At 43.1% G+C, this 14476-nt stretch overlaps 1 protein-coding gene across 8 annotated transcripts in view; it reads left to right on the forward strand.

The window, feature by feature from the left end:
* LOC116075701 (tetratricopeptide repeat protein 41) overlaps window positions 1–14476 on the forward strand; it is a 67586-nt gene that overhangs the window by 4111 nt on the left and 48999 nt on the right. For all 8 annotated transcript variants that reach the window (XM_031348962.1, XM_031348961.1, XM_031348965.1 and 5 more), the window contains exons 2-4: window positions 2802–3776; window positions 8873–9053; window positions 13403–13617. In XM_031348962.1, the coding sequence (XP_031204822.1) occupies window positions 2981–3776; window positions 8873–9053; window positions 13403–13617 (1192 nt within the window). In that variant the 5' untranslated portion in view covers window positions 2802–2980. The remainder of the gene's footprint in view (window positions 1–2801; window positions 3777–8872; window positions 9054–13402; window positions 13618–14476) is intronic.

Below are 14476 nucleotides of genomic sequence, written 5' to 3' on the forward strand. Positions count from 1 at the left end.
TATCCTGGAATGTGGAGCGCTGCCGCCCCTTAAAGATGGCGCCTGCCATTCTTCTGCTAAGGAGTCCTTATTTGGCAAGAGGGTTGCACCTGCCAGTGGTCTGATCTTTCTTCATGAGGCTATAGCCAATGATAGCACAAGACGTGGTATGGGCTCATGGGCAGTCCTACGAAGGGTATTTAAGCAGCACTCACAGACCATTCGGGAGGCACACCCTCAAATCTCATGTAACTAACAGCTCGTGAGTAAACTGCTCCTGGAAGAAACTGGTGTGCTAGTCTTTCTTCCCTGCTGGCCAGGGTGATCGGCGTGGCACACTGGAACTCACATCACAGACCAGGCTGGCCTTGACCTCACAGAGATCTGCCTGCCTCTGCATCCCAAGTGCTATGATTAAAGGCATGTGTCATCATGCCTGATATAGCACTTGCTTTCTTTTATTTTTTTCTGTAGTAATGAAAAGGCATCTTTACATGTGTAGTTTTTACCTCTTTGCTTTGTTGGTTGAAAGTGAGTCCCAGAGAGTAGAATCACTGAATCACAGACTTTTGGTACTTGAACATATTTCTCTTTGTTAATTTGTTTTTATGGATAGGTGTGTGAGCTTGCATGAGTTTATGTGTGCCGTATGTGTGTCTATTGCCCTCAGAAGCTGGAAAAGGGCATTGGATCCCTGGAACTCGAGTTACAGAAGGGTTATGTGTGTCCATGTAGGTGCTTGAAACAGAACTTGGGTCCTCTGCAAGAGCATTACCTTCAACAAGTATTTCCCTAGGACCTATTCTGAGTTCATCTGCATACCAAGTACCTAGAGATACAACAGTAAGAAGTAATATCTGAAGACTGGGCAAGATATAGGGGTGTATATGTGAACTTCAGTTCAGCACTTAGGAGACCGGAGATTTTACATTTCAGACCAGCCTTGATAACAGAGGGAGACTGTTTCAAGAGGCTAAAGAAGAGGAGGAAGAGGAGGAGGAAAGAAGGAGGAGGAAGAAGAGAGAAGGAGGAAGAGGAGGGCTAGGAAGGTAGTTGAGCTAGTAAAGTGCTTGTTATGCAAGCACAGGGACCTGAATTCACTCCCTAGAACCCACTTACAAAAGCTAGGCATGGTGCCCTGTGCACCACTGGGAGGTAGAGACAGTAAGACCACTGGGGTCACTGGCCAACCCACCCAGCCTCCTGGGAAAATTCAAAACCAATAAGAGACCTTATCTCTAAAGTGAATGACACCTGAGAAGCATATTGACGATAAACCTCTGGCTTCCTCATACACAGTGCATGCATGCACGCATGTGCATGTGCATGCGCCCCACACTCCATACACACATACTCCTTGACACACAGAAATGACCTCTGTTCACATGAAAATGAGAGATGGCAGAGGGTTTGTTTTGTTTTTGCTTTGTTTTGTTTAAGCAAAGATTGATAATCTATTTCTAGTTTCCTACGTGACAGGTGAGACTTCTACTCATAAAACACCCATAGCGTTTATTCTGTTGTCTTTTGTAGAATTTTTGAAGAAAACATTGTGAAATTGAAAAAAACCTTTCTACAGTGCTTATTTACTACAAAACTTCTTATAGGACAGATGCTTCTACACTGATGTATGGTCCCATCACATCTCAGCCTTACCTCTCTCTATGGAGATATTAGAATGCACACATCTGAGTTAGGCTCACCTGTGTATAAATCTTGACGTCCAGGCCCCAGTGATGGCTCCGTGGGTAAAGCACTTGCTACCAAGTCTGGATGACCTGAGTTCATTTCCCAGAACTCACATGATGGAAGGAGAGAAGTGACTCCAAAAAGTTGTCCTCTGATGTCCACATGTCATCTGTGGTACACCTGTGTGTGAATGTGTTAATGCAGGGGTGTTCATGCATGTGTCAGTGCACACACACACACACACACACACACACACACCAATAAACAAATAAGTAAATTAAAGCAAGCAAGCCTGACTTTTCACTCTGACTTTGGATGCTCTGTTTATCCTGTCCAGACTTTTGCCCCTTGATCTGGGTATTATTCACCCTATAGTATTACTGAGGCTTAATACTTTTTTTTTTTAAGGCATGGATTTAAAAACATGCTGTTAGGCGATCTTAGGAGCTGTGTTATACTTTTGACAAATGTTTTACAAAAGGAATAAATATAATTTTAAAAACAGTGATTTTGGTGTGGAAGTAAGCTGTACAAAAAAAAAAAAAAAAAAAAAAAAAAGAAGAAGAAGCAGTTTTCATAAGTACTTTTAGCTCTTGCAGGCATAGCTGTGTTGTCACAGGATTGTTTTCCCTTAGCTCAGTGGAAATAAATTCCAGTAGGTGAGTGGAATGTTGTGTGAGCCTGTAGAACCAAAGATGAAGTAAAACCATAGAACCCTATCTGTCAGGCTCCTCGATGCAGACTTTGTTTGGCTGCTAGCCGTACCCTTGGTCCTGGTCTTTGGCCTGTCTTCCTGGGCTGACCTCAGGTTTCAGCTGTTCTCATTCTTGACTTGGCTACTTGTCATGAGCCTTTTCTGGCTCACGTTACTTCTAACTACATCTGGGTCCATTTGTGGACTTGCCTTCCTTTTCTTAATCACCTTGCTTTGGTTTTTACATCTCTGTGGTTGGCCCAAGGATCCAGGACAGTGGGCTGGGACTCTGGGGAAGAAGGGAGACCCATTCATTTTATCTGTTCATCTTCTGAGTTGTTAGTTCTTCAGCCAAAGCTTGGGGGGAGCAGAGGAGACACAAACTGCCTGTGATCCTAAAATAAATCTGTTTTGCCTTTCTTACCCTTACTCAAACTAGACTGCTTAACCGTGGCATCCCTTCCACAAGAGACAATTTAAAAACGTGATTCGGATGAAGCTGACTGATTGCCTATAGCAAACTCAGTTAAGAGAAGACCCAAGCTGTGGACCTTGGCGACTAGGCCAGGATGGAACTTCCTTTCTTCTAAGTGCGACATCATCCTGGAGCTGAGTGAAATGAGCGAGGAGGCAAGTGAGACCGGACAACGATACAACAGTCAATCCATTTTCAAGCGGCAGAAACCCATCCAACCTTACATCTGTTCCACTCTAGATTTTCAAGAAGAGAGAGACTTTTTGGCCAAAAACATCTTCCCTCAGCTTAATGACTTCTGCGGCTCCCGGGGCACCTACTTCAAAGCTGTGGACCTGAGATGGTCAGCGGTGAAGGCCCAGAAGTCCTTCACCAACAACCAGTTCCGGCAGTACTCCTGTCTCCACTCCCAACATCTGAAACTCTGCCTGGACTACGTGAACAGATGCTTCCCGTTTTTCATCTGCCTGCTGGGGCAGACCTATGGAGATTTCCTCCCTGACTTCACACCTTTCATGTTATCCAGAGTAAAGGACTTTGAAAGTTTATCCAAGGGAGAACAGAATCTTTACGTTGCTGCCAAAAATGGTTATCCCTGGGTCCTGAAGACTCCCAACTGCAGCCTGACAGAGTTCGAGATCATCCAAGCAGCGTTTCGGAAGAAATCTCAATTTCAATTTTTCTACTTCCGGACATCAAATTCACTGCTGCGGACTTTCAGTGAGGAAGAGGAGGATGAAGAGGAGAACCTGACCTCAGGTTATCTGGTGAATCAACAGGGGAAAATGAAGGTTGGGAAGCTCAAGGCTAAGATCATTGGTAAAGGGCTTCCTGTCAGATTCTACAGAGACCTGGAGGAACTGGGTGATATGGTTTTCAAGGACTGGTCAGCTGTAGTGGAAAAGCTCTATCCATTCACTATGATCATGGAAAATATAGGTGAGTAAATATACAGATGGCTAAGTCTGTCATCAGCATCGGGGAAATGCCTTCTGGGTCTTCCTGGGAAAGCATTTTCGTGCGTGTGAGTGCACGCATGCGTACAGGCATGGGTGCATGCACCATGGTGCCTTTGGAGGACAGAAGACAACTTTTGGGAGTTTGTTCTGCACACTCCTGTCTCTCTAGCCCACAGTTTCCTGTCAGTTCTCCTGTCTCCCCCTCCCATCTTACTGTATCCTACTGTGCTGGGATTACGGATTCAGGCCACCGCATCTGGCTTTTTGTGGGTACCAGGGATAGAACTTAGGTTATCAGGCTTTGTGCATCAACTGCTTTTACCTCCTGAGCTGCCTTAGTGGCCCAGGAGTGGAGCTTTTAAGTAATTGAATATACTCATTAAACATTTTAAATTAATATCATAGTCCTGTAGCATATGTTTCTCTCTTTAAAAATATATTTATTGGGGCTGGAGAGATGGCTCAGTGGCTAAGAGCACTGACTGCTTTTCCACAGGTCCTGAGTTCAATTCCCAGAAACCACATGGTGACTCACAAGCATCTGTAATGGGATCAAGTGCCCTCTTCTGGTGTGTCTAAGAGAGTGACAGTGTACTGATATACATAAAATAAATAAATACATCATATATATATTATATATATATATAGTCAGACATGGTGGTGAATGCTTTTAATCCCAGCATTCTGGAAGCAGAATGAACTCTATAAATTTGAGGTCAGCCTAGTCTGCAGAGTGAGTTCCAGGATAGCCAAAACAGCTGTTACACAAAGACACCATGTCTCGAAACAAAAACAAAATATGTATTTATGTGTATGTGTGTGTGTGTGTGTGTGTCTGAGTACATGTGCACCATGTTCCTACAGGAGCCTGAGGTCAGAAAAGAATGCCATATTCCCTAGAACTGGAGTTTTAGGCAGTTTTGAGCCACTATGTGGGTGCTGGGAACTGAACCTGGGTCCTCTGTGCAAGAGGACTTTTGGAACTGAAAGGAAGAGCTAATATTGGGCCTGGAGACTTATTAGGAACTTAGGGAGCTCAGAGAGAATGTAGAATATCTGGCATTCACATGTAGGTCTGGAGGGATGCTTTGAACCAGGGGTGACTTTGTCTTCTCCACTCTGGTCTCATGTGCAGAGAATTTTGATTATCAATGGGAAGGAAAGCATTGTTGTCTGGTGGGTAGAGGCTGGGGATATACTGCGTGGGACAGACCTCACTGTGAAGGGCTATCTAGCTCTACATGCTGATGGTGCCACAGTTAGGAAAAGAAGGAGCCTTTATTGTCTGGTGATATGTGTATCGTGGCACATTTCATCTTTCAGGTGTAGCCCTTGAAGAGTATCTGTCTGGTCTTGCAAATGAGCAAGCATGAGCTGCTGTACTATGGGATAAGTGTCTGGCTGCTAAAGGACCAATCTCAATTTTGAATGTGGTCCCTCTGATTCTCACGTCTATACTGGTAGGATCCTTTACTGCTTGATGGAATCCAAGACTAAAAAGCAGATTCTGAGGCCCTATTCCAGGTCCGCCGAGTTAGATTTTGCAATTTAATGTGAGCCAACTAAGAGATTTACACGCGAGTTAAAGTGAGCAACACTGTTCCTATGTCATATTGCCTCAAAACAAAATGCTTATATTAGGTCTTTTTGAAAACAGTGCCCTATGGGCATGCATGTGGGAGACTGAAAAGCCAGCCGCAGAGCATGGCAGAGGCTCTTCACCCAGACAGGCTTCAGGACAGACCTGTGATGCCTCTAAAGGAATATGAAAAGCGGGATGTTCACATGCATGGAGTATGCTTAGGGGCAGGAAGATGACTATGTTTGGTCCCCTGCTCAAGAGATGACATACAAAGGCTACAGTTTCTAATGTAAGGACTAGTTAAAGTGGGCATGCAAAATGACAGTACATGGTTTATTCTCTGGTCCTTTCTGTGACCAGGTAGTCAAGACTTGGAATGTGGTAAGGAATAGAGGCTGGGAGGTGAATCCAAGAATACCGACCCACATAAAGTCGTTTGTATTCAGTGCTGAGGGGTAACATTGTGCTGGTCACATGAAATTGCTTGCAAGCCAAACCCTTAGGGACCCTGGAAACGAATATTATTATCATCAGTTCTATCAGTCTCCTTGTTGTAAGTGACATCCATAAATGGGAGGATGGCAGAACTGTGGCCTCATTCCATTCTACTGAATTAAAACTTGCTTATGGAACCGCAGAGCCGAGACTTAGTTCTGGTTCATACAGGCTTCATCCTGGTGCTCAAATGACATTCCTAGGCTTGGGCTCAGTGTTTCTGTGCTGGGATCTGCTGTCCTGATATGGGCTCAACAACTTGAATTCCCCAACGTGGAAAGAAACATGACTGTCGCAGCTCCAGGCTTGAAGTCTTAGCATTGGGTCATTGCGTCTATGATGGCCTGAGCTGGGCCATGTGTTTGTATTTGACCCAGTCACTGGTACCAAAAAATGTCATGTTCTGATGAGCTAATCCTGTAGCTGGAAGAGCAGTCAGGAGCTGAAGAATGGGAACCAAGACCGAGGGAATCCCAGATGTTACTCTAGTGCTGCTCCTGAAACCAAGATATAGTCAGAGGATGTGAGGCAGCCAAAAAATACAGACTACATAAGTACTATTTGGATAGGGCTTTGGACTCGCAGTTCAGACCTGTGCTAGATCCTCGTATTGAGTTCTAAGCTGTTGAATTCAGAATGTTACTACTGATAAGCCCTGGTTTCTTACATAAAACAGATTAACAGTAAATATCGTGAAAGAAACAACAACAGTGAAGCAAGTAAACACAGGGCCTGGCATATGACAGCCATGAGGAGTTGTAAGAAGAATGAATACCAACAAATGGGGACTGGAAGAACGCATATATTTGACTCATGTGTGAAATGTGGCCAATATTAATATTCTTTTCCTGTTTTCAGTGTGAAGCCCGTCTGATTAATAATCACCAGTGTGAGGAAGAGTCAAGCTTTTTTTGTAGATGTGGATTAAAGCCACCTTATGGCATCATTGCATTTATGTTAGTTGTTAAAGTGGTTTTGGGTGTACATGTGTGTGATATGCATGTGTATGATATGTCTGTGTGATATGCATGTGTGTGGTATGCATGTGAGTGTACATGTGTGTGATATGCGTGTGAGTGATATGCATTTGTGTGTGTGTGGAGGGGACACTCCTCTGCAGGCATGCAGAGGCCAGGAGACAGCATTGTGGAATCAGTTTTTTCCTTCTGCACTGGTTAATACTCAGGTTTCTGGGCTTGCTCAGCAAATGTCTTTACTTGTAGAGCCATCCTGTTGGTAGTTTCTGAAAAGTAATGTAGAGTCATCAGTGTACATGTGGCTGAGTGCATCTGTATGTGTGTCTGTATGTTCATGGGTATGCAGGTACGTATAGTGATGTGTTTTGTAATGCTAATGCTATGTTTTGTAGAGTGCAGTATGGTGCAGTGGGAGGGGTACCTTAGCGGGCCCATGCTGAGGCATCCCACCCTATTGAGGTACTAGTCATATGATGGATATAGTATAGAGTTTATTTAGGGGCATGGAAAGTGGGATTGAGAAAGGAATAGAGGGAGGAGAAAGGGGGGATAGAGAGAGGGGGTAGAGGGAGAGATGGGGTGAGGGTAGAGGGAGAGAGAGAGAAAGGAAGAGAGAGAAAGAGAGAGAGAGAGAGAGAGAAAGAGAGAGAAGAGGCTGGCTAGGAGCACATGGAAAGGGGGAGGGGAAGGGGAAGGAGATAGAGGGAGAAAGGGGGCAGAGAGGGGGTGGGCAGAGAGAGCAAAGAGAGGACAGTCCCTTTTATAGCAAGCCAAGCCACCTTGTTTCTAGGTAACTGTTGGGCAGAGCCTAGAGGGAATGCTGGCACACAAACATATAGAGCCTAGGAATCAACCACAATTTCAGTTTAGACTCTTGGTTCTTGGAAGTATCATGACATATGGATGAAAATGCTGTAACAATCCATTTTCTGTAAACTGACTTTAAAAATCAATTATAAATATTTGGGTTATTTCATAGAGAAACCTGAGTGAGGCCCAAGATAATTCAAGAGATTAAGTGGACTGTGAGGTCCTCCTAAATTCTATTGAAACTCTTGAAACTGGAAGCTGGTGTTGGCCAGACTAGGTTTCTAAGTTTATTCCGGCTCACATCTCAACCCACAGGAAAGCCCAGTTAGTTGTAGAGGTACAGAGGTGTCTTCTGGGAGTCTAGCAGATCAACCTGTGTTCTATTTCATAATACTACCCTTCATTCCCCATCTCCCACCCCTGCCACTAGACATGACGATATTTTGGGAGGCCAGAACACCCTGACCCTAATTAAACATTTCATTTGGAACTGAAGCAAATTGAAGCTGGAATAAACCTTTGAGATCATCTAGCTGTCTAGCTCTCCTTATCCTACCAGAATTTAAAGGGCTCCCCAATGATAGAGCTGTATTCATGCCTATGGTTATTGTCCATATTGGAATATTTCACACTAAAAAATTATCTGCTCCCCAACCTTTGCTGTGGAGGACACACACAAGCCATACACACATACCACAGAATGGAACTGTCTTTGTACTAGCTAGCTGTTTGAATAGACAGCAGATCGTATATATCAAGTCTAGTTTGCTTTTATCGCTGTTGCTCTGAGGTCCTGAGAGTTGGGTTCCATGTACAAATGGCACAGGAAACTTTAAATGGTCTGTCCATGGTAGTGGTTCTCAACCTGTGGGTGGGTCTCAACCTGGGGATTGCGTACCATGTATTTACATTACAGTAGCAAAATTATAGTTATGAAGTAGCAACAAACTAATTTTATGGTTGGGGGGGTCACCACAACATGAGAAACTACATGTACTAAATGGTCACAGCGTTAGGAAGGTTGAGAACCACTGGTCTATGGTTTGCTTCCAGTATTATATACAGTAGGCTATAAAATATGGCACAACCATAGAGAGAAAGCAATGTAGACACAGAGGGTGGGATCCTCCCTGGGCACTTAGAGGAATCACCCAGAACTGAAGATGTAAAACTATAAGTCTAATACCTTCCTTATCTCTCTCCACTGTCAAGACTACAAACACAATTTTGAGAATTTGCATCATGAAGAGTTTGTGGAGAACTGCAAGCAAGTTTTTGTTATTTCCAAGGAGTCAAACAGAACCTTTGAAATACTGGAAAAATTTGCTATAAAAGACCTTGAACTTGACTCTGACAGTACTATAGCAAGTTCGGGGTTAGACTCTGTTCTCAGGTAAGAGGTTCAGAAATCCTAGTTTATTTTATGGGGCCAAAAGCAAAGCAACCTGACTTTAATAAATGTGAGCTTCCAAATTCAGGGTGTCTGTCCTACCTTTTCTGTAAGACCCTGTGAGGGAAGTTACACCCAGACGCATGGCTTCCTAACCAAGTCAGTATCAATAGACATGATAATGTGGAAGAAGGAAATCTTACTGACCTGCCCCTAGACAAAGAACTACATGCAACTAACTCCTACTAAGAAAAGGAGAATTAGCCTTCCTCAGGGATGAGCCTTCCAGTTTGATATCTAATACCAAGTGGTGAGCCCTGAAATCTTATACATACTAACAACATTTACTCAGCAGGCTATACTTATATATTAATAATTATACAAGAAAAAGATGCTATGAGTTTAAGGAAGGGAGAGGCATAGGAAAAGAGGGAAGGGGAAATACATTTCAATTTTAAAATGTTGCAAAAATGTAAATAAAAATTAAGTTAAGAAAAGAAAGGAAAAAAAGATGTTGAAAGCTATGCTTCAGTTGGAGCATTGGCAATCCCTCTGCTTTCTTGAAGCTTTTCTGGAGTCTACACAGTCTCTTCTAGTGCTCTCAAGATGAAAGGCCTCTGAAGTCTCCCACATCAAAATTTGCTTAACTCATTCCTGAGAATTATGGAGTGACTGCAAGCAAAAGAAACTAGGGAACATGAATGTGTTTGGATAGTATTATATCATTTACAAAGAGCATCTACATCTATCACTATAAATGATATTAATATGTTCACCAAGCACTTATTAAAATATAGACCATATCATATCTGTGTTATTCTACACATTGCATGAACTCCTTTTTGGTGTATCTGGTGTTCTGCACAGTACAGCCAACCCCTATATGTCCTTCCCCTATGGAGATTGTAGTCCTCTGTGTACTGCCCAGGGGCACTGATAACAAGAAGCAAACAAATAGTGAGGAGCCAGAGCTGTCTGTAGTGTCCCCCACATCTCAAACAGAGGAAGGGAGTTTATGGTATTTTGTTTAGTCTCCTCTTGCTCTCACTGGAGATCCGACTTACTTTGTAAGAATTTTGTGATTTGAAACAAAGCCACAGCAGCTGGGATGTTACAGGCAGTCCTTTGTGGCTACTGTCCTCTGCTTAATACTTGCATCAAGGCCACTCAGAGTGACCAGTGTGCTCTCTGGTCATCTGGGCACTTATGCTAAGAGGAAGACAATACATGTGTTTACCTCAGTATGATACTCGGTCACTGTCATTAAGACTATAGGAGACATATATGGGTTATGGTTAAACATGTTAGGCTTGGATAGGCAACTCCACAGAAGCACAGAGTTAGGGAGCAGTGGCTGAGAAATGAGAGTGGGGATGGAGAGGAGGGTGATTACTAAAGGGACAGAAGTTTTATTTTGGTTAGTGGACATGTTCTGAAGCATTGATGTTTATATAACCTTGTATAATGGAAACCAACCAATTGGGATCTTTGAAACTAAGGGTTTTTTGCTCTGTAGATTATTTCTCATTTTATTATTTTTGAATAGTTCATCATTCAAATGAATTTTGTTGTAATTGAAGAATTCAAATTAGACATAATAAAAACACAATGAATAGATATTCTTTTTTAACTATATGAAATCACTTAGGGCTCTGTTTGCTTTACCACCTGGAACAGCTCTCTGTACTGTATGTTCCTGAATACCATGTGTAAGTCAATAGAAGAATGTTCTTTGTTCTAAGTTGCAAAACATGGGCTCAATACCAACTTTTTCTCTTTACTTTTCTCTTTCTGTCTGTTTCAATTAGGGCCCTCTGTGTGGCCCTGGCTGGCCTCAAACTCACTATGTAGTCTGGACTGGCCTTAAACTTCTGGCCATGTTCCCGTCTCTGCCTCCTGACTACTGAAGTTACAAGCATGTACCACGATACCGGGTCATATATCAATCTCTTATCAGTGGGGTGTTTTTATAATAACGTTCCCATTTGCTTTTGAGAGGGCTCCGTGATACGTTGATCTCAGGTTATGCAGACATGTCTATCACATGTGTATTTACCCTCATTGATTTGACCTGCATGGTGCACACACAGTTTCAGACTCACAGACACTACATGAACACAAGAACTAAAACCCCTGCCTCTATGACATTTGGTCCGGCACACAAGGACTAAGCACATGTATGAAGAGTGTGCAGAATGCTCCATGTCTTCAAGGGCCAATGGAGTGCTATGGAACCTTGAAAAGGGGCCAGCTGATAGAGTGAGGGAAAGCCCTGGGTGACAAGGTGATGTTTGGGTAACTAGCAGAAGTAAGTAAGGCATCCTGCTATGCAAACATGGCATGCAAGAACATTCTAGACAGAAGTCATTGTAGATACAGAACCCTGAGGCTAGAGAAATGGCAAAGTTGCCAGGCAGCTGCAGGGCATGAGTAGTGTGGGATGAGGTCACCTGACCTCATGGGTCACCTATGTGGCATCTTTCAACAAGCTCACAGCTGATGGCAGAGGTAGGGCTCAAAGTTAAATCCTACTTTGGAAAAATCTCAGTGAAGGAATTTAAGTAATGGAGCATTGATTCTCACTCATGTGAATGAAGATTGAATTCTTGTGAAATAGCTAATTTTTAATGACTTGACTTGGGGAAGGGGTGTTTGGTTCAATAAGTTTTCTAACCAACCCTCTTGCATTGCTGAATCTGAATTCAAGCTCACGTGTTTCATTTCATTCAGTCAGTCATTATTCATTCATGAATTTATTGTCAGATGCTGTTCTAGTCAAGAGGAAGATAATTCTGGAGACTTAACCGCCAATGAAAAATCATTACAAACACACATGTGCACACACACATGCAAAGCTACACTCTTTCTTTCTCTCTCTCTCTCTTTCTCTCTTTCACACACACACACACTCTCACACATATACACACTCACACACTCACACACACACTCTCTCACACACACACACTCACACATATACACTCACACACACTCTCTCACACACTCACACACACACACACACTCTCTCACACACACACACACTCACCCCCGCCACACACACTTTGTATGATTGGTGCTAGGATTGAACCTAGAATCTCATTTATGATAGGCAAGTACTCTGCCACTGAACTATACCCACAGGCATTTTTCTTCCCTTTCCTTTCCTTTCCTTTTCTTTTCTTTTTTCCTTTTCTTTTCTTTTTTCTTTTCTTTTCTTTTTTCTTTTCCTTTTCTTTCTCTTCTCTTCTTTTCTTTTCCTTTCTTTTCTTTTCTTTTCTTTTCTTCCCTTTCTTTAATTTGTTCTTCCTTCTTCCCTTCCCTTCCCCTTCCCTTCCCCTCTTTCTTTCTTTCTTTCTTTCTTTCTTTCTTTCTTTCTTTCTTTCTATGAAACAAGTTCTCACTAAGTTATCAAGATGGCCTCAAACTTGTCATTTTCCTGCCTCAGCATCCCAAGTAACAGAGGTTACATGTCAGCACCACTAAGCTTAGCTGACATATACCAACCTATCATGATCACCAGTGTGAGGTGATGGTGTAAGCCTGTGAACCCAGCACTGTGGAGGCTGAGGAGGAGGATCAGGAGATCAAGATCATCCTTGGCTACTTAGAAAGTTTGAGGCCAGTGTGAATAACATGAAGCCCTATCTCAAAAATAAAATAACTTGAAGTCACAAGGCTAGAGTCTCCATCATGATATTCCCAGGCCTGAGGTGCCTCTGCATACACAGAAACTTTCACTAAAAAAATAAAGCACCTTAGACCACTCACTCCTCCTGACACATGAGCTAGGTGGTGGTAGCCTTTAATCCCAGCAGTCAGGAGGTAGAGGCAGGTGGATCTCTGAGTTTAAAGACAGTCTGTTTCATAGAGTGAGTTCCAGGACAGCCTGAGCTAAACATTAAACAGAGAAACCCTGTCCTGAAAGGGGGAAGTCTTGCCAGAACACAAACTGTTGTTTATGTAGAGCTACCAGCTACCACACACTGGCAAAGGCTCAGTACTTCTCAGTCAGCACTAATGGTGGCAAGTTAGTGGGAACTCCAGTTCTGTGGGTTTCAGGATTGATGAGCGTTCTTGGTGTACGAGTGTTCCTGTTCTTTGTTCTCTTCCAATGGTATTCGTAAGTCAGCAAGATCAGCCTGGCTGTGGTGAGTCATGCCGAGTGGGCAGACAGGACAGTGAGCTGGGTCACCTCCCCTGGCTTGAGCCCCTTGACCATGCTTGAAGTTCATGTCTGATAGCCCTTTAATCTAGCCAGAGGAGCCTGCTGAAATTACTAACTCTCTGCTTTCCTGATTCATGTCTTATAAAACTGCAACGCCAAGGAGCGTACCGCATACCCTTCTATTTTTCAGAATCAATTCTCTTCCGACTTGTAAGTCCATTTTGCTCCTATCTGGGGAACGAGGCTGTGGGAAGTCTACTCTGATCGCCAACTGGGTCAGTGATTTCAAAAGCAGACACCCCGGAGTGCTGATGATCCCATACTTTGTGGGCAGTACGTGTGAGAGCTGTGACATCATGTCTGTGATCCACTACTTCATCATGGAGCTTCAACACAGAGCCAACGGTAACTAAGCCAGCCTTATGGGCAGAAAGTGAACAGAAGCCCCTGCCTGGTCTTTCTGAACTCCACTTTCACTTTATGTAAATACCAACATGATGGCTTTAAACACCTCCCATCACTTGTCAAACTAAAGCCAGAAAGTTCCTAAGACCAGAAGGAAATTGGTTTTGATAAAAAACATGAACCTTAATATGAAAAGAAAACCTATCCAAAATATGTTCTTTCCCACGAAAGTAAAATCACAACTCAAAGGATGATTAGCATAATTTTTTAAAGCATCAGGTGAATTAGAAAGGTGAAGAGCAGTTGTTGCTCTTCTTCTTGGGCCTGGCATTCTCTTGTTTTGATCTAAATCCCCTATGGCCTCACCCATATATACTGCTTCTCCCTTCTAGATCCTCTTTCTCCTTCTTCCCAGGTAGTAGTCTACTAGGAATCTCTTAAATGAGAACCGAGCACCATTCCTCCTATGGTCAGCCTGGAAGACACAGATTCTTTCTACCCAGAGGCAGTGCCTGAAAGGCTCAACTCTTCTGCCTTGGACTAGAGCAGTGGTTCTCAACCTTCCTAATGCTTTTAATACAATTCTTCATGCTGTGATGACTCCCCAACCATGAAGTTTTCATCACTACTTTATAACTGTCATTTTTGTTAATGTTATGAATCATAATGTAAATATCTCCTATGCATGATACCTGCTATGTGACCCCTGTGAAAAGGTCATTCGATTCCCAAAATGGTTCCTACTCACAGGTTGAGAACTACTGAGCTAGAGGCCAGGGGAGAGTGGAAAAGGCATACCTCTCCCTCCAAAGCCGGGGCCTGGGCTTCCACTGCCATCTCTTGGTAAGAAGTTAGCCAT

The sequence above is a fragment of the Mastomys coucha genome, unplaced genomic scaffold (genome assembly GCF_008632895.1).
Source record: "Mastomys coucha isolate ucsf_1 unplaced genomic scaffold, UCSF_Mcou_1 pScaffold4, whole genome shotgun sequence".
Taxonomy (NCBI): Eukaryota; Metazoa; Chordata; class Mammalia; order Rodentia; family Muridae; genus Mastomys; species Mastomys coucha.